At 40.6% G+C, this 23,184-nt stretch overlaps 2 protein-coding genes across 6 annotated transcripts in view; one reads left to right on the plus strand and one right to left on the minus strand.

Annotated features, from left to right (window-relative positions):
* The window catches only part of METAP1D (methionyl aminopeptidase type 1D, mitochondrial), an 86,297-nt gene extending 78,130 nt beyond the window's left edge, over positions 1-8,167 (minus strand). The window contains exon 1 of one of the 5 annotated variants that reach the window (XR_014300250.1): positions 8,077-8,167. Coding sequence is in view for 1 of the 5 variants with exons in the window: in XM_082689182.1 (XP_082545308.1) it covers positions 8,077-8,116 (40 nt within the window). In the remaining 4 variants the exon portion in view is untranslated. The remainder of the gene's footprint in view (positions 1-8,076) is intronic. The other 4 variants (XM_082689182.1, XM_082689185.1, XM_082689184.1 and 1 more) reach the window with 4 other exon arrangements.
* A 112-nt stretch (positions 8,168-8,279) lies between these two features.
* The window catches only part of SLC25A12 (solute carrier family 25 member 12), a 204,407-nt gene continuing 189,502 nt past the window's right edge, over positions 8,280-23,184 (plus strand). The window contains exon 1 of the mRNA XM_082689158.1: positions 8,280-8,423. Within this exon, the coding sequence (XP_082545284.1) occupies positions 8,406-8,423 (18 nt within the window). The 5' untranslated portion in view covers positions 8,280-8,405. The remainder of the gene's footprint in view (positions 8,424-23,184) is intronic.

Below are 23,184 nucleotides of genomic sequence, written 5' to 3' on the forward strand. Positions count from 1 at the left end.
GTGGGAAGCCTGCTTCTCCCTCTCCCGCTTCCCCTGCTTGTGTTCCCTCTCTCACTGTGTCTCTGTCAAATAAATAAAAATCTTAAAAAAAAAAAAATAGATCCTCTCTAAGGTCTTTTGTTTGTACGGTCACATGCTAAAGCTTGGCAACAGTAGTCTTGATAACCAAAGTCATTTTCTCCCATCTTCAGGAACCCACAGTGGAACAACCATATCCAACAGATTTTAAGTGCTCTGTGTGTGAATGAACCTTCCTTTTTGTTTCATATATGAATGCCATTTATCTATTTCAGGTTATACATTATGTTTGTGTATTTATACTTTGATTCAGAGTAACTTCTCATGTTATAGAATTGATCTGCCTTGAACACAAACTATAAATTAAAAGAAATGGTTGAGAGAAAAGAAAACCAAAGTCAGAGTCAGTAAAATAGGAACAGACCCTGAAATCACCAAGACAACAGAATTAACAGATAAGGACTTTAAAAATTGTTACTAAAAATATGTATGTTCAAGTACTTAAAGGAAAAGGTAGACATAATGAGTGAACAGCTGGGAAATCTCAACAGAGAAATGGAAACTGTAAGAAAAGAACCAGTCGAAAATTCTAGAACTGATATGTAGAATATATGAAGAAAATAAAAAGGGCTCCCTGTCTTTCAGAGATACATAATGAAAAATCCACAGATGAAATTATATAATATCTGGGATGTGCTTCAAAACAATCCAGTTCCATGGAGAGAGTGGCTAGGGGTAAAGATAAATCAAGAGCGGCCGTAAGTTGGTGATTATTATAACTAGTGATAGGTATGTGGGAGTTTATTTTACCGCTCTCTCTCCTTTATGTATATTTGAAATTCTCCATGTTCCAGGGTACCTGGGTGGCTCAGTCAGTCAAGTGTCCGCCTTCAGCTCAGGTCATGATCTCAGGGATCTTGGAACTGAGCCACCAAGTCCAGCTGGGCTCCCTGCACAGTGGGGAGTCTGCTTCTCCCTCTGCCCCTCCCCCCCACCTGCACATGTGTGCACACTCTCTCTAGCAAATGAGTAAGTAAAATCTTAAAAAAATGAAATTCTCCATGTTTAAGAGCTAAAAAAGAAAATCCAATCTCCACAAGAAAAAGTTGTTTTAACTGTAAAATAAGATGTTCAAGTGAAGCTCTGTACACATACTTTTATCCTTCCACCTTTGTCAAATTCCCTAAGATACATTTCATTCACTCTGCATCTTCAAAGATTTCCAATGCTTGGGAAAATGGGAATTTCATAGTATTTGGGATATTTTCTCTTTCTCTCTCTCTATGACATATGCAAAAGGTGCAAGGGTTTACTTCTATCAGCTTCCTTCATCTCTCCTACGGCTATACTGCTTAAACTTAGACACACACAAAGATACTGCTGTTTTATTTTACAAAATGAGATTATATTAAACTGTCCTATAACTTGCTTTTTCCAAACAATATAAGTTTTAGACATCATTCCATGTCAACAAATACAGGTCATCATTATGGTTGATGGGGCACCTGGGTAGCTCAGCCGATTGAGCCTCTGCCTTCAGCTCAGGTCAGGGTCTCAGGGTCCTGGGATCGAGCCCGCTTTGGGCTCTCTGTTCCTTGGGGACCTTGCTTCCCTCTCTCTCTCTGCCTGCCTCTCTGCCTACTTGTGATCACTCTCTCTGTCAAATAAATACATAAAATCTTTTTAAAAAAGTCATGGTTGTTGTTGTTGTTGTTTAAATGACTGCAAGTATTCATCACTGAGGGACTACAGGTCCTGCACTGTGCACTGAGATTTTATAATTTCAATGGGAGACAGGAACTATCTGTGCTATAGAAGGCTGTTTCAAGCAGAGGAAAAACACAAGAGACTATATGGCTTTAGGGACATGCCTGACTTTAGAGAATTTAGGACCATGATTTTTTTTTATTAAGTATGTCTTAATCCATGAGTAACAAGCTGTATTATAAGAAGGCTGGGAAAGTATTTGCTAAAAAAATATCCTACTAGCAAAAATCCATTTCACTCTCTGGCTGTCAACATGAATAGAGATTAAGTCACAGGAAGCTCCTTATTATAATACCATTTTCCAAACTGCACATAGACCACATCTCAAAACCGAATTCTAACTTGGTTTGACAAAACTGAAGATACATTTTTCTACAGAAGTTATACAAGATAGGAAGGATCTCAGGTCAACTGACAAAAGTTTAAAGTACTTAATTCATGATGTACAACAGCCCCTCCCTGACCGGGAGGATAAATTTTTGAAAAACCATTATGGAAAGAGAATTCTCAGTGGAAAAATTGATGGCTTTAGAGTCACAAAAGAACAGAAGCACTTGTAAATATTTCTTAAATTTGTTAAACTAAAAAAATGAATAATGAAATATTAGTAGCATTATATGCATCTTAAATTATAGTATGGTAATACATATTCTACTTGAATATATTATGTAATATTTGGATAACAAAAATGCTCACTATATAAAATTCAAACACATCAAGCACAAAAAAGTAAAAATCAGTCCAATCTCTCAATCTAGAAATGACAACTATGAACATTTGGGTGAACATATTCTATATATCTCTTTGTGCATATATGCACAAGAAAGCAAAGAAAGGTACTTTTACATAAGGGAGATGCACTGTTCTATACCCTGTTTTTTTTCCCCTCAATATGTATCAATGACTAAGTCTATACTCTTTTTTTCTTTAAAGATTTATTTATTTATTTGACAAAGAGAGAAAGCATGATCAGGAGGGGCAGAGGGAGAGGAAGAGGAACTCTCAAGCAGATTCTGCACAGAGTGTGGAGCCCCACTTGGGTCTCAAACTCAATACCCTGAGATCATGACCTGAGCCAAAACCAAGAGTCAGACACTTAACTGAATGAGCCACCCAGGTGCCCCTTGACATCATCTTTTCTATCAGCTGCATAGCACTCCAGTGAATGGATGAACCACAATTTATGTAGCCATTCTCTTACCAATGGACATTTCAGATTCTGTCCAATATCACCAATATACAATCTTGTTCAAGCACCTTTGCATACTCATTCTATTGTTCTCTTAGGATAAATTCCTAAAAGAATTGTTAGGTAAAAGGCGTGTATACCTTATATCTCGAAGACATTGCCACACAGCCCCCTGGAAAGGCCAGACTATTCCACACACCCACCAGATGTGTCTTCCTTAGAGTTTCTGCCAGACTTGCCAACAGTCTGCCATCTCCTCTCACAGCATCAACTCCTTCCACATGGCTTGTTTCCACAGCAGGATGGAGCTGAGGTGCAAGGGTTTACTTCCATCAGCTTCCTTCATCTCTCCTATGGCTACACTGCTTAAACTTCAAGCACTTCTCTTTTAGATTTCTTCCCTTTCCCCCATTTCAGTTTTTTTTCTTTCTAATTATAAGTCTGATTCACAATTCAAATAACCTGGAATGAATTTTTCACAGTTGCCAAAAAAGATACACAGAAGTAAAATTGTCTTACATTATTCTTGGAGAGAGATGGAATATAAAAAAGAAAGTGAAAAAGAAAGGAAGGAAGGAAGGAAGGAAGGAAGAAGGGAGGAAGGAAAAAAATTCACTATCTAGGCCTGTTATGTGAAGGAAACTGACATTTTTATTTATTTTTTTAAAAGATCTTATTTATTTATTTGACAGAGAGAGAGATCACAAGTAGGCAGAGCAGCAGGCAGAGAGAGAGAGGGAGAAGCAGGCTCCCCACTGAGCGGAGAGCCCAATGCGGGGCTCGATCCCAGGACCCTGGGACCATGACCTGCGCCGAAGGCAGAGGCTTAACCCTCTGAGCCACCCCGGCACCCTGGAAACTGACATTTTATTTTTTATTTATTTATTTATTTTTTTAAGATTATTTATTTATTTATTTGACAGAGAGAAATCACAAGTAGATGGAGAGTCAGGCAGAGAGAGAGAGGGAAGCAGGCTCTCTGCTGAGCAGAGAGCCCGATGCGGGACTCAATCCCAGGACTCTGAGATCATGACCTGAGCCGAAGGCAGCGGCTTAACCCACTGAGCCACCCAGGCGCCCCGAAACTGACATTTTTAAAAAAGATTTTATTTATTTATTTGACAGAGAGAGAGAGAGTGAGAGAGGGAACACAAGCAGGGGAAGCAGGTGAGGGAGAAGGGGAGAAGCAGGCTTCCCACTAAGCAGGGAGTCCGATAGTGGGGCTCGATCCCAGGACCCTGGGATCATGTCCTGAGCCGAAGGCAGACGCTTAATGACTGAGCCACCCAGGCATCCTAGAAACTGACATTTTGAGATACTTATTCTTTAGGCCTACTGTACAACTTCTGTGCACAAATATTTCTGTAGGAGGTTGCAATTTGAAAGGGTTTTCATTCAGTTATGAAACTGAGTATTTACCATGTCCAGACACTGTGCTCCAGGCCTTGCGGAGACAGATAAAGAAGGTAAGGCACACTTGTAAGAAGCTCCTGTTCTAGCAGTGTGACAGGGGTGTAAACTAATATTTTCTACAGAAGTATATATACTTTGATGTCAGATGACAAGTGTTCTGGTAAAGGTACACCCCAAGTGCTATATAAGCAGAGTGAGTTAGTTTGGCTGGGCAGAAGAAAGCAAGCTTAAAGGAGAGATGGAATTTAGGTGTGGCCTTGAGGGATGAATGGTTTGTCAGGTGAAAAAGGACATTGCAGGAGCACAGTTAAGGATGCACACAACTGTAAACCTTAGCAGCAATATGAAGAAAGGGAACTGACAGGAGATGAGGCTGCAAAGATTAAGTAGTGTGCTGGAGCTGGCCTTGCACGCTAAGGGACTTTAATCACAGCAAAGAAGAGCTCCCAGAAGTTTTTAATCAGGGAAGCATCATAATCAGATCAGAATTTTAGAGACAGAACTGTGGTTGTGGGGAAGAAGATGGACTTGGGGTGGAGACCAGTTACAAAGGCCCTGTCTAGCCAAGGAATGGTAAAGACTTGTACTTAGACTATGCAGAAAACTGGAGGGATCCAAGGAATAGGATGTGCACCAAGTAATGTAGAGAATTATTGAATCATTATATTGTACATCTGAAAGTAACATAACGCTATAGGCTAATTATACTTGAATTAAAAATAAGTAAATAAATAGCTTGGGGGGGATGGGATTTACTGGGGTGCCTGGGTGGCTCAGACAGTTAGGTGTCTGCTTTTGGCTCAGGTCATGATCCCAGAGTCCTGGGATTGAGCCCTGGGTTGGGCTCCCTGCTCAGCAGGGAGCCTGCTTCTTCCTATCCCTCTGCCCCTTGCTTGCATGCTCTCTCTCTCTGTCAAATACATAAATAAAATCTTAAAATAGTTATATCTTAAAAAAAAAAAAAAAGAAATGGGATTTACTAACTTACTGGACAGAGAAATGTTTAAAAAATTGTGGGGACCAAGAGAACTCAAATGCTTTTACTTAGATACTGACTGAATGGCAATACCATTGATGGAGATAGAGTCTATAGGCCTAGAAGAAGTTGTGGAGAAAAATACTCACTTCCATGTTGGACCTGTTGAGTTTAAGGGCCCTATGAGACATCTAGGAAAAGATACCGAACAGAGAGCTGGACTGCAGCTGGTGCCCAATTCCAGCAGACACTCTGTTCAACTTTTAAAAAATCATCTAGATTTGACAGTCATTAAGGTAGATAAATTTGGTGACAACAAAGAGAGAAAGCAGTGATGGAAGTTCGGGACAAAATCCTGGGGAACAATAATATTTAGAAACCCAACAGTAGAGCCTAGAGAAAGTCTGGGAAAATCAGAGAGGTGGAAGACAAACCAGGAGAGACTGGCTCATGAAAGTGACCAGAGAAAGTATGTCCCACTTATTTGTCTTCCCCATTCCTTCCCGTACAAAGGATCCATAAAGGTGACCTTTCCTGGCCACTAAATCTCTCCCTGATGACACATTTTCTGTCCCTTTTCTAATCAGAAGATCCCGCTTTTAGTTGTTACAGCACTGTGGGATATAATGGAATGGGTTATAAGAACCAATAATCCGACCTGGCTTCCCTATAGCTGTCTTTCCCAGGATTGTCTGAACCACCATTCGTCAAAATCATGACCCCCCCCCAAAAAAAGATTAATATGTTATTTCTGTAATCTGCGGGGATTATATACATACACACACATATATGTGTACATCATATAATATGCATGTGCCTGTGTGTTTTGGTTCCTCCTCCATCTTGACTATCTCCCCAGATTCTCTTCACCATTACCTGTGGTACACAAGAAAGTCTAAACAACAGTATTTCTTGCCAAAAGAGGAAACAGAAAAGTAACTCAATTAGTAAACAGAATTTGGCCTGGAGCCCAGATCTTAAGAGATGTAAATTGCGGCTCTTTTCACAGGGTTGGGCTCTCCTGTTGACTTCCACTCTAACAACCAACCAGTCCAAAATACTGCTTACATCATTTTCTTCTTGCACATATCTCACTTCAAATCTTCCTCTGGCTCCTCTTACAATCTGTGCGGCCTTAGTCATATTACTTAACCTCTCTGCCTCACTTTTCTCATCTGCAAATCAGGAGTAACGCCTAACTCATTGGGTTTTATTTATTTTCTTTTCACAGTATAGTGTTCCTTTATTTAGTTATAATCTTAAATCTTTTTTAGAATATTTTATTTATGTATTTGACAGAGAGAGATCACAAGTAGGCAGAGAGGCAGGCAGAGAGAGAGGAGGAAGCAGGCTCCCTGCTGAGCAGAGAGCCCGATGCGGGACTCGATCCCAGGACCCTGAGATCATGACCTGAGCCGAAGGCAGCGGCTTAACCCACTGAGCCACCCAGGCGCCCTAATCTTAAATTTTTAATTCAAAAAATATGGAACGCTTTACGAAATTGCATATCACCCCTGCCCAGGGATTACACGCTAACCTCTGCATTGCATCGTTTCGATTTTAGTATAGGTGCTGCTGAAGCACGCAGTAACTCATTAGGTTTTATTTTTTGTATTTTATTTTTTTTAAAGATTTTATTTATTTACTTGACGGAGAGATCGAGATCACAGGTAGGCAGAGCAGAAGGCAGAGAGAGAAGGGGAAGCAGGCACCCCGCTGAGCAGAGAGCCCCCTGCAGGGCTGGATCCCAGGACCCTGAGATCACAACTTGAGCGGAAGGCAGAGGCTTAACCCACTGAGCCACCCAGGCGCCCCAGCTCATTAGATTTCAAAAGGTAGCTAGCATATGTAAGGTCCTGACACCGCATCATGTACTTCTGTGCTATGGTGATTGATGTGGATTGTGTAAGACTGATGATTCAGACTTGAACCCCTGAAGCAAATAATACATTATATATAATTTTTTTTAAAAAGCACTTAATAAACGGTAGCTATTTACTATGAAAATAATATTTACCTCACTGGGCTTCTGATCCTATATGCCTGACACCTCAAAATATGTTAGTTCCTCTCTTTCCCAATCCTTGAGACAACTTCTTAGATCTTTCTAACCAAGATTCAGAACAAATCTAACAAGGATTCCCCTAATTTCCCTGCAAAAGTATCTGCATATTTACTGAAGTCTCACCACTCATGCAAGGGTAACACCTACTGAGAGCTACTCCCGCATGATTTCTTCTCCTCTTCACTTTAAGTCACTGTGGCAGAATAATCACATGTTGCAAGTTTCCCCCAAAGATGTATTGTATCATGCCAATAGATACAACAAACACCAATTGCTTTCTCTGTGGCAACTGGATATCAAGGCGCATTCCCGAGTTACCGTAGATTCATCTCTCCACAGCCAAATAAGTAAGTTTGCTACACTAATCATACAACTGACGTGGGGGAGAAGACTCCAGACAATGTCCCATAAACCTCAAGGGGTGACTGCGAATAGATGCCACGCAGTGACGCGGGCCAGGCAAATGACGAGTGAATAAATGTGTCTGTTCCTGAGGCGTGTCCCTGTGTCAGCCTGTGTGTCTGCGTGTATCGCTACAACTGAAAGTAACATCCGTGTGCGCCGAAATGTTTGAGCGCGGTAAAACCCGGGTGCTTTGCGAGAGAGCTACCGAGCAAAACCCCGCGGGACTGTTCTCCAGGTGCTTACCTCTGCGGACGAGCAGGTGGACGCCGCTGGGCGCCGCCATGTTAACGCCGATCACGTGGTCGCGGAGCACTCCTTAGCCGTCCCGTCCCGCCCCGCCCCGCCCGCAGGAACTGTCCAGTCGCAGCCCTGCCGAAAACTGGAGGCGCCCGGGCCACCCCGGGGGAGCGCGCGTGCGCGCGGGGGGCTGACTGCGGGAGTCCCGGCAGCGAAGCGGCTCCGGCACTGGGGCCAGCAGGGGAACCCGCGGCCCGCCGAGCCCGCTCCGGCCGCGAGAGGCGGGCTCCAGCCACGGTTCGCGCGCTCGCTCAGAGCCCCTGCGCCCAGGTGGGATGGAAGAAGCGTGTCAGGTAAGCGTGGCATCCAATATTTGTAGCATCAACATTTTGGTGCATGGAAACGTGAAGTCGGGAGGAAAAAAATAAAGCACAATCTAGCGTTCAACATAGCACTTTGCATCGTCGGCCACTCTGTTGCAATTTCCCTGGATTGAGTTGAAAGGTAAAATTTGGTTCAAAGTCACCAGCTGCCCCTTTGCTGTCCCAGAAATTACATTACTCAGCAGAGACTCCAGACAAGACGGGAATCTCTGTGCAGCTGCAAAACCAATTCTGGGTACCCCAGTGGATCTCTTCCGGGGACTTCTCTTTCCCCAAGGACACTTCCCGCTCAACGATATTAACTGGAGTCTTAGTCCTAGATTTGACTTTTAAGAATGGGAGGATGACGTCTGCCAGTGGCGCTGCCGAAAGATGAAGCCTACAGAAGGCCAATTGTGAGACAAGTGAGGGTGCTGTTGTATCCCTAGTGATGACGGTGCCCATTCTTACCAAATCCACTTTTCCTCTTAGCTGCATTTTGGGGCAGATTTCCATCCTGTCATAGACCAGGTATGATTGATCTTGGTAGCCTGGTGCCAGGCAAAGAATCTGGTATTTAAGGAATGTCTGGTGAAGGAATGCAGTTCTCCACGGAATCAGTCAAACCAAGGATTTCCCGGTTTCCCAGACTTAATGCAGTAAAGACTGATAAGGATCCTTGGTGATTGTGTGTGGTGTTCCCTAATTAATTTTTAAGAATTTAAGTACACACTTGATGAAACATGCAGACGATTCAGAAATGAATAAAGGAAAAAAGCCCAGGTCCCCTTCCTAACCCTCTCTGCACACCACAATCCTACTCTCCAGACAGCCACTGTGTACATCATTCTGTACCTTTTACAGGCAAATATGTGTAAATATTTAAAATGAACTCACATCCTTACTGTTAGGACATGCTTTTTGCACTCATAATAAACATCAAATCTTAGTTCAAACTCATTCTTTTTAATGACTACATAGTTTTGATACTTTTACTTTCAAAGAATGAATTGTGGCAGTTCCTTGGAGGACACGTGCTATACTTCTTGGAGACCCAGTGTTGGATGCTTTTAGGTCGCCTTGAAAGATAAAGAGAAATGTTTTCCACTGAGGTAAATAAGATGTGTAAGATTGAGAATGAAAAGTACTCCCACAGGTTATGTCAAGCTCTACCTTTTTCAAACTTAGATCAGTTCCAGGGAGAGGGCTTTTGAATATGGTGAATCTGTTCTGTTCTCCTGCCACTACAAGGAAAAGGAAAGGGAAGCACTGTGTGGACGCAGGTGGCCCCACTGTAGTGGAATCCAGGGAGAAAATGCCTAATAAGTTTGGCATAGAATGTGGGTATCTAGGATGAGCTAGAAATGACACAGATAGGAACTTGCACAGGTTATGCAGCTCACCCACTGACCTCTTATTTGGCTTATCTCATACGATATCTCCCTGACATTAGAAGAATTAAAGGTTGCCAGTATGTGTCCTCCCAAATCATCAGTTTATGTGATAAATGCATAGTGACCAGTAAGATAAAAGGCTAGACCACCAACATCTGAGATCCTTTGCGATTCTAGTATTCTGTCCTGGAGAGTCAGGGCATCAGAATGCTTTCATTTAGATGAGTAACCACTACTGACTCACTTCTCTACTCCATTTCTGTGTCTTCCCACCTGTGAAATGAAGGTTAATTACACTGTGGTACTTCACTGATTTGAATGCCCACCAATATTCAGATTTTGTACTTGGGATTCTTGAATACAAAGTTGAGTAGTTTTTCAAGGCCAGAATTCAAGAAATAAAGGATAACCTTAATACCTTCAGTTTGTGTGTCCAAAAATTCATTTTTTAATGTTAAAATATTTTTATTAGTTGTGATTCGTTATTGTTTTATAGGTCTTTTACCTTGGTTTTATTTTTTACCTAAGTTCATGTCTTATTAGCACCTTTTAAAATCTTTTAATCTTTTATAAAAGAAATAAATCAGAAATAAATTCTGATATTCATATTTTTGAAGTCAGCTTTTCCTTCTTCTACTTAATGATATTTTATTATAGATTTATACTATATAACTTTTTCAAAAGTTATATATAGTTTGTAATCAAATTTAAATTATATTGGTTTCTGTAATATAAGTTTTGAATTTGTAATTCAAATTCACATGTTTTAAATTCTCTAGGAGATTATGTAAGATGCAGTAAATCTCTTTAAAAATAAATTTTGTTTTTTGTAAAACATCAGCCTGTAACTTGTTTTACAAGTTTAGATTTTTTTTTTAAAGATTTTATTTCTTTATTTGTCATTTGTCAAAGAGAGAGAGAGCAGAAGCAGGCATTGTGGCAGGCAGAGGCAGAGAGAGAAGCAGGCTCCCCGCTGAGCAAGGAGCCCGATGTGGGACTTGATCCCAGGACCCTGGGATCATGACCTGTGCCGAAGGCAGCAGCTTAACCGACTGAGCCACCCAGGTGTCCCACAAGTTTAGATTTTTTAATACTTATTAGGATTACCTACAATGCAAGATACCTAAAAACAAACAAACAAACAAACAAAAACCTATACTAAGATGCTTACATATCTATAGAAGCATATATGAACACATTGTAAAACTAACTTGAAAAAGGCAGTATTTCCTACTGGGCACAAGGCAGAGTCTATGGCCTGCTGAGGGTAACTGGTACGCTAGGGCTGGCCTGCTGAGGGTAAGTGGTACGCTAGGGCCTGGACAACTTCAGCAAGACTGTCATCTAGCCCGAGTGGCCTTCATTTACCCTTCCTGACCTTGCTTCTCAAATTGGAGAATTTTGCCTTTTGATTAGATTTCAGGATCATTTCTTAGCATTTTACTCTACGGCTTGAGAAGAATATTTCCAATCCTGCCGTCTGATTTATCTGATTTTAGTATGAGGAAATACTTTTATTTATTTACATTTTTTAACTTAAATGAACATTCTTTCCAGGAACTAGGAGTTCTGCATAAACATACCTGAACATAAAACAGGGACCTGTCTCAGCAGCTCATTGGACCCCTGTAAAGTTAGGGTCCAGCTTCAAATGATTATCTGTACAGGTGGAAAATTTCTAAGGCACTCTTAACCAACTAGCTGGCAGAAGATCATTTCCTATGCCAACATTTGAGACAGCAATGGATAAGTTACTGAATAATCAAGGGGTATCCTTAGAGAAAATGCAAACATTCTCCATGTTTTTTTGAGAAGAGTAATGCCATATCCAAGGCAGTTGTGAGAAATCAAGAGGATTTCTCCTTGCTATGTGTGCCCTGTTTTCTTGATCTATAGCAGTGCCAACCAAGAAGTAACCAGGGGGCAAGGGAGTGGGACTTTAGTTGTATGTGACCCTCCTGTCCCTCTCATTTTTGATTTGTCTACTGACATTTTCTCAGTCATATAAATTCTATGTAAAAGAAATGAAGTTCCACCCCCTTCTAAGAACAATATTGTCCTACTTGAGCCCCTCCTACCCTGAAATTCAGAAAATGTCAGGAATCTATTGCCATATATAAACCTGGTCCAAATGGGCTCAGCAAATAGCTTGCCGAACTTTCCTGAACAATCTGTCAAGGGGTCAGACGGGGCTAAGGTAGCTGTAGGGCAAGACCAAAACGTTGTCCCAAGAGAGTTGTTGCTTTCCCGCCCAGTCTGGCCAGTATTAATTTCAAATTGGTTCAGCCTCTTGACTTGAAAGATGTTGTGTGAGATTGTAAGCAGAAATAATGCTTCAATGGACATTGGGGAGGGTATGTGCTTTGGTGAGTGCTGCGAAGTGTGTAAGCCTGACAATTCACAGACCTCTACCCCTGGGGCAAATAATACAATATATGTTAATAAAAAAAGAAAGAAAGAAAGAATGCTTCAGCATATAGCCTGTTCATTGTTGGAGCACGGAGGGGAGGCAAGAGCCAAGAGGAGGAGGATCTGGGAGGGCTACAGGGAAGAGGATGAGAATAGTCCAAGATCTCACTTGCTGATGCATCCGAGTTTTCTGATAATATTTGTTTCGGTCAAGTTTTGCTTTGAAACTATGCAGGTTTGAGGAAAAAAGGCTTCTTTGACATCGTCTCTTGGGACTGGCTCAGAGGAAAGTTGAGTTAAAGCAGAAGTGTGTATTTGCCTCCATGATATCTAAATAAAAATGTGTACACTTAGTGACTGCCATCTATTCCATTAGTAATCCCTGGAAAAGTAGCAGCTGCTTATACGCTTCTGGAGAATGGTTACCCTTCAGAGTAAGGAAGAAAGGCAAGAAGTTTACTAGACAATTTAACAATCAATCAGCCAACAAAGGAATACTTAATACCTACTCTAGGCTCCAAAGAGACATATTATTTTTGTTCTTTTATTTTTTTAAGAATTTTATTTATCCATTTAACACAGAGAGAGAGTACAAGTAGGTAGAGTGGCAGAGGAAGAGGGAGAAGCAGGCTCCCCGCTGAGCAAGGAGCCCAACTCTGGGCTTGTTCCCAGGACCCTGGGGTCATGACCCAAGCTAAAGACAGAAGCTCAACCAGCTGAGCCACCCATGCACCCAGATATTATTTTTGTTCTTAAGAAACTAGTTGGAGAGGAACCTGGCTGGCTCAGTGGATGGAGTATGCAACTCTTGATCTCAGGGTTCTGAGTTCAAGCCCTATATATTGGATGTAGAAAGTACTTAAAAATAAAATGTTAAAAAAAAAAAAAAACTAATTGGAAAGCTGAGACTAACATATTCACAAGATTGTCCATAAAAAAGGACCAAATACCCTTGAGAGGATAAGCCCATATGAACAACTCCAGGGGTGAAGGGTTACATAGTCTGGCTATCCTTGGCTGCCAAGACCTGAGAAAAATGCTGAACTCTAATTAGACAAGCTCCCAGGAAATTAGAACCTGTTTAATCCGTTTTACTTCCTGTGAAGTTGAAGGTGAGAGAAAGGGATATAATTCTTCCTTTAACATCTGTAATCCACAAAGAAAATGCTCTTGATCTCCTTGTTAGAACTTTTGAAAAAGTCTGGTTTTTTGTTTTGTTTTGTTTTTACTGTTTATTGAAGTATGTAATATGTGCTCTTTAAAAACACTTACAGGGGCGCCTGGGTGGCTCAGTTAGTTAAACATCTGTCTTTGGCCCAGGTCATGATCCCAGAGTTTTGGGATCGAGCCCTGCATTGGGTTCCCTGCTTAGCGGGGAGCCTGCTTCTCCCTTTCTCTCTGCTCCTCTTCCTCCCACTTGTGCTCTCTTTCTCTCTCTCTCTCTCTCTTAAATAAATACAGAAAATCTTTAAAACAATAAAAATAGGGCACTTGGGTGGCTCAGTTGGTTAAGCGACTGCCTTTGACTCAGGTCATGATCCTGGAGTCCCGGGATCGAGTCCCGCATCCAGCTCCCAGCTCTATGGGGAGTCTGCTTCTCCCTCTGAACTACCCTCTCATGCTGTCTCTCACTTTCTCTCTCTCAAATAAATAAGTAAAATCTTTTTTAAAAATAAGATAAAAACACTTAGAAATACCAAAATGTATACTATAGGAAGTAGAAGTCCCCCAGAAAAGCTTTGTCCAGGTAATCAGTATTGAATACAGCAGGTTGATGTATATTCAGCCAGAGTTTTTATTCTATGCATGTAGCATTGACTGGACTTTCTAAGAGAAGGAACCTATCGTTACCATGACCAGTCACACATCTGTACGGGGTCCCAGAGAGCAGACCAGGCAAACCATACGCAGACGCCCAGGAATGCCCACTGCTACCTGCGGCCTTATTACAGTCTACTGCGCATTCTGTCTTCCCTTTGCCCCCCACTCTGCTCTTGTTTCCATTTCTTTTTTCCACCTTTTTCTAACATTACTGACTGGTTTGTTTCTTTCCCTCCCGAAGTGATGGTACACTCCTGGTTACCTTCTCCTATCTTTCCATCTTTGTATTTTCTTTTACTGGCTTTACGGTTCTGTTTGTTCTATCATGCTTCGTGTGTTTGAGCAAAACCAGGACTGTGTGAAACCAGTTCATAGAGACCGCAGTTTGACCATGAATGTCACAGGCTGAAAATATTGGGAACTTTTGATATTTCTTACCGTAAGCAGGAAACAGTACTCCTGGGTCCGTTAGCAGCTCTGCAAAACACACTGCGGTAAGACTCTCCAAAGCGGAGATGATGAAATGGCAAGGACTTTAATAATAGAAAAAGAAAACTAGCTGGATGTCCCCTTCTCCCGTCCCACTCCCTGCCTCCACCCCCCAGAATGCCCGAGAAACTAAGCAGTTTCTTAACTTCTGCTCGCCTCTCACTCAGCACCGTTCTCTATGCGAGACTGAAAGTGTCGAAACAAACGGGGGCAGATGCTGCCTCGACCTCTCTTCCCATTAAGCTATAGCTCCTCCGTGCTCACCCCATCCACTTTCACCCGGAGAGCAACCTGTCTGGAGAGCGTTTTCCTCCTCTGAAGCACACACAAACATCCCTGCATTTTCTTTTGCTTGATAAAGGATAAAGGAAGAAAAGCAGCAGCTGCTCTAGGAACAGACAGCAAACAAGCCTCACTGTGGTGGCCCCCCGAGGCCTTCACAAAGGGGGATTCAGAGAGCGAGGCAAACAAACTGCACAGCCCACGACTGATGCACGGATTCACCTGCCAAAATTATTAATTAAAAAATCTAAAGAACTGTCCAGGTGAACGGAGAGTCTACCCAAAGCACGTTTTCCAACTGGTCTTTTATTAAGTTCGAAGAGAAAGAATACAGATGAAGACCTGGAAGAGGCTTCAAAGACCATCTAATCCAGCCCTAACCCCACCCTTTCCAGCTTGAAGATCAAGACAGTGAGGCTCAGGGAGAGGTCGTAGGAGAGAAGACACAACCCTTTTCCAGCCTGTGTACATTACAACACTGGAGATCTTAAAAAATAGTTTTTTACGAGATCTTTATGAGCATCTTATGCTCTTCAGATATTCATAAGAGATGATGTTATGCTTTTATTGTGTTACATTTCTCCACAGGGTTAATGGAAAGCCCCCAAAATTATGAAATGAAAATTTTCAAAGCTTTGGTTTTCTATGTGGTGTCTGTTGATTCATAGCACTAGGGGGTCAAGTTTAGGGACAGTTTCTTTTGGTAGCCAAATAAGGAGCGTGGTAAACTATGGTCCCACTGAGAACCATTTCCAAAGAAAAGGATTGAATATTGTGTTTTTTCTTTTTTCTTTTTTTGGTTCACTTTTTTTAGTTAAAGAAAGCTCTTCATTAACTTTTCTTTTGGCAAGTTCTGCTTTGTGGAAGTCAGGCTGAGCACAGTCTCACTGTTTAAAGGTGCCACTTGCCTATGTCAGGTAAACCTGTTTTTAAAACTTACATGTTTTACAGTTATCTTTTATTTGACAATAATATATGTTCAGTGTTACTTGCTGAACAGTGTAGTAGTAGTAGTATTTAAATAAAATTTCATATCAAAGTAACACATAGTTTTTATTTTTTAAAAGATTTTATTTATTTACTTGACAGAGATCACAAGTAGGCAGAGAGGCAGGCAGAGAGAAAGAGGGGGAAGCAGGCTCCCCGGCAAGCGGCGAGCCCGATGCGGGGCTCGATCCCAGGACCCTGGGATCATGACCCGAGCCGAAGGCAGAGGCGTTAGCCCACTGAGCCACCCAGGCGCCCCACACATAGTTTTTAAAAACATGCAGTTACAACAATGGTTGCAATGAAAAGGGAGAGTCTCCCATCCTACCCTTTCCCAGTCTGACTGGACTCAACTGGTTTGTTTCTAGTTACTGCTCAAAGGCATGCCAACCACAGTTTATGATGTTTGGACTCTGACATTCATATATATATATATATATATATATATATATATATATATATATATATACATACATACACATATATACATATTTATTTATTTATTTATTCCCTTGAGTTCATAGTCTCCTATTATAATTTCAACCAATTACTTTCAGAGCTATTACTCAGTTGCCATCCTCAGATTTCTTTTTATTGAAATCTCACATACTCCACATCTTTTTTTTTTTTTTTAAGATTTTTATTTATTTATTTATTTGACAGAGAGAGATCACAAGTAGACAGAGAGGCAGGCAGAAAGAGAGAGAGGAGGAAGCAGGCTCTCTGTCGAACAGAGAGCCCGATGTGGGCCTCGATCCCAGGACCCTGAGATCATGACCTGAGCCAAAGGCAGCGGCTTAACCCACTGAGCCACCCAGGCGCCCACACATACTCCACATCTTAACATGCTCTTTGATTCACCTTCATGAGATCTACAAGTAACTTCATCAGAAAGTGTGTGATGTAAGTTCTCTAGTTTCTTAGATTCCCAAAACCATCTTTATTTTACTCTCATATTTGATTGATAGTTTGGGTATAGGATTCTATACTTTGAAGACATTGTTCCATTGTCTTTTTTTTTTTTTAGATTTTATTTATTTATTTGACAGAGAGAGAGAGAGATCACAAGTAGGCAGAGAGGCAGGCAGAGAGAGAGAGGGAGAAGCAGACTCCCTGCTAAGCAGAGAGCCCGATGTGGGGCTCAATCCCAGGACCCTGGGATCATGACCTGAGCCGAAGACGAGGCTTTAACCCACTGAGCCACCCAGGCGCCTCAGTTCCATTGTCTTTTAGCATGGAGTATGCTTTTTTTTTTTTTTTTAAGGTTTTATTTATTTATTTATTTGACAGAGATCACAAGTAGTCAGAGGCAGGCAGAAAGGCAGGCAGAGAGAGAGTAGTATTTAAATACTTGATCCCAGCACCCTAGGATCATGACCTGAGCTGAAGGCAGAGGCTTTAACCCACTGAGCTACCCAGGCGCCCCAGCATGGAGTATGCTTGATGTGAAGTCTTCTGCTATTTATTTATTTATTTATTTATTAAAAGATTTTTATTTATTTATTTGACAGAGATCACAAGCAGGCAGAGAGGCAGGCAGAGAGAGAGGAGGAAGCAGGCCCCCCGCTGAGCAGGGAGCCCGATGCAGGACTCGATCTCAGGACTCTGAGATCATGACCTGAGCTGAAGGCAGCGGCTTAACCCACTGAGCCACTCAGGCGCCCCAGTCTAATGCTATTTAAATACCCACCCTTCCCTAGGTGACCTGTCTTGCCCTCAGAAAGCATTTGGGTTCTTTATTTTATGCTCAGTGTTTCGGAATTTAATAATTTAGTCAAAATGTAGGTAAGTGGTGTAGTGGTTAAGAACCCAAGGGAATTAGACTGCCTGTACTAAAATCCTAGCTCTGTCACTTCCTCTGTGATATTGGATGAAATAATCTCCCCAGGCCTCACCTGAGGAGAATACCATGTGCCTCTGAGGGTTGTTGTGAGAACTGACATGACCCATTCAAGTGTTTCACAGATAATAAGTGTCAATAAATGTTAGTGATGGTGGTTTATTTTAACCTTGTTCAACCTTCACTGTGCTTCTAATTTGAAGATTCATTTCCTCAACTCAGGAATTGTCCTCCCTTTTTTGATGATGTTCTGGTTTTCTTTTCCTCTCTGAAATGAAAATAAGCTAACTATCAGAATTCCCACATTGATTTATCTTTTCTCTCATTTTTTCTCTTTTCAATGTCCTAGGAAATTTCTTCAACGTTATGATCCACATTTCTGCTTCTTGAATTAGAATATTTATTTTAAATTTTCAAGACCTCTTTTTTATTCAGTGTTTCTTTTTCACAGTATGTTTTTGTTTCATGCATGCAACAACTTTTCTTTCCCAATTTTTATTTTGCAAATCTAATACAGAAAGGTTGAAGAATCATATATATAGTGAACACCTGTATATATCTTCCACCTAGATTCAATAATTTATTTATTTTTAAAGTGACTTTCCTTTTTATTTATTTATTTGACAGAATGTGAGAGAGAGAGCACAAGCAACGGGAGTGGCAGGCAAAGGGAGAGGGAGAAGCAGGCTCCCTGCAGAGCAGGGAACTTGGTGCAGGACTCGATCCCAGGATCCCGGGATCATGACCTGAGCCCAAGGCAGTCGCTTAACCAACTGAGCTACCGAGGTGCCCTAGATTCAATAATTTTAAAATTTGGGGCACATTTGCTTTTTGTTTCTGTTTCTGTACATACATTTGTCTATGTAAGCATGTGGGTATATAAGGATACGTATCACCCACCCCTGTACATACTTTTTTTCTGGACCATTTGCATGTGAGTTGCAGACACTATGACTCTGTTCCTAAATACTTCAGCATGTAACCCCTAGGAATAAAGACAATTTCCTACACAATCACAATATCATTATCACAACAATGCAAAATCCCATATCATCTAATATAGAACCCATATTCAAATTTCTTTATTGTGTCAAATGTGTATTCAATCTACCGAAATGTAAAATGTCCACACCCTTTCACTCAGTGATTCCATCCCCATCCTGCATACATACTCCCACATGTACAAAATGGGAGTACACACAAGAATATTCACCACGGCTCTGCTTATAAGAGTGGAAGATGGGAAACAACCCAAATGTCTGTTAATATAGGAATGGATTAAACACACTGAAATTGTATTATGAAATACCAAACAGCTGTTTAGAATCAAGGTGTTTAAAGTTGAATTTTTCTAATATGTACTAAAAAAATGAGTTAAATTTAACTGGAAAACATTCCGAGTACTGCATATGGTATAGCAGTATTTGTGATAAGATAAAAAATTACTTTATTTGCAGACTGATCATTAACTCTGAGGGACATGAGAGAGACTGGTAAAAGTAACTGTCTCTGGAGAAGTGAACTGGGTGACTGGGTGGAAGCCAGGTGGAAGCAGCTTCTCATCAAGTACTCTGACTCATTTTGAACTTTTTACAGTGTCTGTGTGGCATAATAAAAAATAGTGCCTAACATGGATGGATGAATATTCTATCCTAAGTAGCAGTGGTTCTCAACCAAGGGTGATTTTTGTCCTCCAGAGGACATGTGACAATGTCTAAACACATTTGGTTGTCAAATCTGGAGACGAGGGTAGTGCTAATGGCATCTAGTCCCTCACAGTACATGGGCCAGCCCCACACAACAAAGAATGATCTGGCCCGAAACGTCAATAGTGCTGGCACTGAGAAACCCTGCTGTACAGCAATTCTTTTGGATGATAAGGTTCGAAAAGAGCTAAGCAAGACTAGAGGAATAAACAAAGAGGTATATATGCCTAAGCATTCAAATCATGTGACTTAAAGATAATTAATATTTCTAGCTGTGGATGAGGTGGTGGGATTAGTCCAGTATGCATACTTTATTCCACATGGGTACAGTTCAAGCTTCTGTAACCTTCGTTCATGTTCATTTGACTGTTGTAAATGTAGTGTAGTCACTAGAAGGAGGAGATCAGAATAAAGATATGATTTCTAGGGCTTCAGTGTGTAGGTGTACTTGCATCTGTATAGGAATAGGCATTGCAGTACTGTTTGTAATGGAAAATACTGGGAACCACTTAAATAATAGGGGACCGGTAAAGTGACTTATGATATATCCATACAATGGAATACTGTGCAGCCATTAAACAAGACAGCGTTAATGATCTCCAAGATATATCAAGTTTTTTATTTTTCAAAAATATTTATTAGAAAGAGAGCATGCAAGTAGGGAGGGGGGCAGAGGGAAAGAATCTCCAGCAAACTCCGCACTAAGCCTGGAGCCTGAGATGGGGCTCTATCCCAGGACCCCAAGATCATGACCTGAGTGGCAATCAAGAGCTTGTTGTTTAACTGACTGAGCCACTGAGGTGTCCAAGATATATCGCTTAAAAGGCAAGTTTACAGGGGTGCCTGGGTGACTCAGTTGGTTAGGTCTCTAGCTCTTGATTTTGGCTCAATCTCAGTGTTGTGAGATCGAGCCCCATATCTGGCTTTGTGCTCCGTGGAGAATCTGCTTTTCTCTCCCTCTCCTTCTGTTTCTACCTCTGCTCACGTGTTCCCTCCTACCATAAATAAATCTTTTTTTTTTTTTAAAGCAACTTAGAGCTAACAATATATGTAGGTTACCATATGTAAAATAAAAGATATAAACATATGTGCTCATTTATGCATCTATATATATACAAATTATTAGGAACAGGGGACTGTTTCTGGAGGACTAGGGTGGGGAACTTTTTATTGTATGTCCTTTTGCAATTTTGTACTACGTGCATACTACTTGTTATATATATGACAGCTCTACCCAAATCAATGAGTAAATGCACAGTATAACCCCACTGTAACACATAATACTAGGGAGAATGAAATATGTATTATAATAAAGATATGAAAGAATATGGAAACAGAAAAAGTATAGATGTTGAAAGCTTGAAAATGTTCAGAGGAAATGAAGAACTTCAAGGTGTACTTCAAATGAGGCACCATTACTTTTAGTCATTATAACCAAACATCCTTAATACCTGCTCCTCTATGGTTATAAAAACAAGAGGGCAGTTAAGGTATTTGTCTGGTGCCTAGGGTGAATGTCATGCAAGTGAGGTGTTTTCCAGATGCCAGTGAAAAAAAGGCCCTCTTACAAAGAGCTTAGTGGGCATGCTTAAGACTTGGTTAGCCTACTTGATAGAAAATAAGATGGAGAACTCAGAAGCCCAGGGGATAGTCCTGACTTTGCAATAAATTTATATGTGACCTTATACAAGTGAAACTCTCGATGTATTGTCCATCTATAAAGTGAGAGTGTAGATCCCAAAATATAAATTTTTAAAGAATCAAATGGATAATTCATATTAGGAAAAATTTCATTTAAAAAAACGGAAGAATAGGGGCGCCTGGGTGTCTCAGTTGTTAAGCATCTGCCTTCAGCTCAGGTCATGATCCGGGGTCCTGGGATTGAGCCCTGCATTAGGCTCCCTGCTCAGTGGGAAGCCTGCATCTCCCTCTCCCACTCCCCCTGCTTCTGTTCCCTCTCTCACTGTGTCTCTGTCAAAAAAATAAATAAAATCTTTAAAAAACAAAAATAAAAACAAAAAACCAAGAATATTCAGTCTTCCCATTAAGCAAAAGAAATATAGATTTGAGATTCTACACTATTGAAACAACAAAATCAATATCCCATGCCACTGAAATTCTGTTAAAACTAGTATACACATTCATATGTTAGTGATTTATAAGCTATTCTGGAAAATATGGCTTGAGTAACTGAGTCATAGAGATATTCTTGCCCTTTGACTCAGTAACTGCATTTCCCAGGAATTTATCTTAAGGAAATGATCTAACAGATTGTATATATATATATATATATATATATATATATATATATATACACACACACACACACAAAGACATTAATTCATTTGAATGTTATAATAAAAAATCTAAGTAAATAGTTTATTATGGGCATATCAATATGAAATATTGTTCATCTGTTAGAAGAACACTTTAAACACGTTAAATCCACTGGTATGTTTAATGTAAATAGACATAATATATGAATGTAAAATAATTTCATTCAGAAGGAAGAATTATGGGAGCAACTGGGTGGTTCAATTGGTTAAGCGTCCTGACTCTTGGTTTCAGCTCAGGTCATGATCTTAGGATTCTGGGATTGAGTTCTGCATCAGGCAGGGAGTCTGCTTGAGGATTTTTACTCCCTTTGCTCCTCCCAAGCTTGTATTCTCTCTAATAAATAAATCTTTTTTTCTTTCTAAAGGAAGAATTATGGATAATTTGTTATTTAATCAATATTTAATACTATTAAACAGACTTTTAAATTCAAATAAAAAGAACTTAAGATTGAGTTTAAGGAATTAAATCATTTGACCTCTAAGGTCTATGATTCTAATCATTCTCTTATACAGTGTTGGGGGCTTTGCTGTCCACTTTCCTCTAGTAAGCAAGGATGGCAGTGGATGAGATAAATTTTCGGGATAAGGTTCTGATGCAGCAAGCTGGGGCCCTGGCAATTTGGAGACAATCAGGGACATACAGTGTTTTGGTTTTTTCCTCTCACGCTAACTCACATATAAACTATGAAATTTGAATGACTTACAAAAATGCTTTTAGATATATACCACATGTACACTCACATTTTAGTAACTAAAGCATTTAGAATGAGAAAAGATGAAAAGCATAAACATGTATCTTAGAACAGTGAGGAAGCCTAGAGATAATTCTAGTACAACCTCATTTTACAGATGAAAAACTGATGCTCAGAAAGCAACCATGTTCTTACATGCAGAGAAAATGCAATTTGGAGGACACGGAAAAAATTAAGGGTGATTGGCAGGGGAAGTCAGTGAAAAAAGTAAAAGCCACAAATAAATACAGATGGGTATGTGGATGATAAAATAGGTGAAGGCTACTACTCGAGGGTGGAAAGTGACCCCAGGACCTAGAAGGTGGCTGTGTTGAATTCATACATGGTCCTACACACCCATTCTGATATTTAATTACACCACACAAGATATGGATCTATCACATTTTCATCCTTCTAAATCCAAATGAAGGTACATACAGCCTTTCAAGTCCCAAAGATTAATGTTAAACCAGATTTTTATTCAAAAACGGATCACAGAACATTGCTTTAAAAGAAAGTACAGTAATTGGTATTCCACTGGCTTTTTCTGGTTTCTACATAAAAAATATGTTGAGGGGCGCCTGGGTGGCTCATTGGGTTAAGCCTCTGTCTTCAGCTCAGGTCATGATCGCAGGGTCCTGGGATCAAGCCCCGCATTGGGTTCTTTGCTCAGGAGGGAGCCTGCTTCCTCCCTCTCTCTGCCTGCCTCTCTGCCTACTTGTGATCTCTCTCTGTGTCAAATAAGTAAATAAAATCT

The sequence above is a fragment of the Mustela nivalis genome (assembly GCF_964662115.1).
Source record: "Mustela nivalis genome assembly, chromosome: 11".
Lineage (NCBI taxonomy): Eukaryota > Metazoa > Chordata > Mammalia > Carnivora > Mustelidae > Mustela > Mustela nivalis.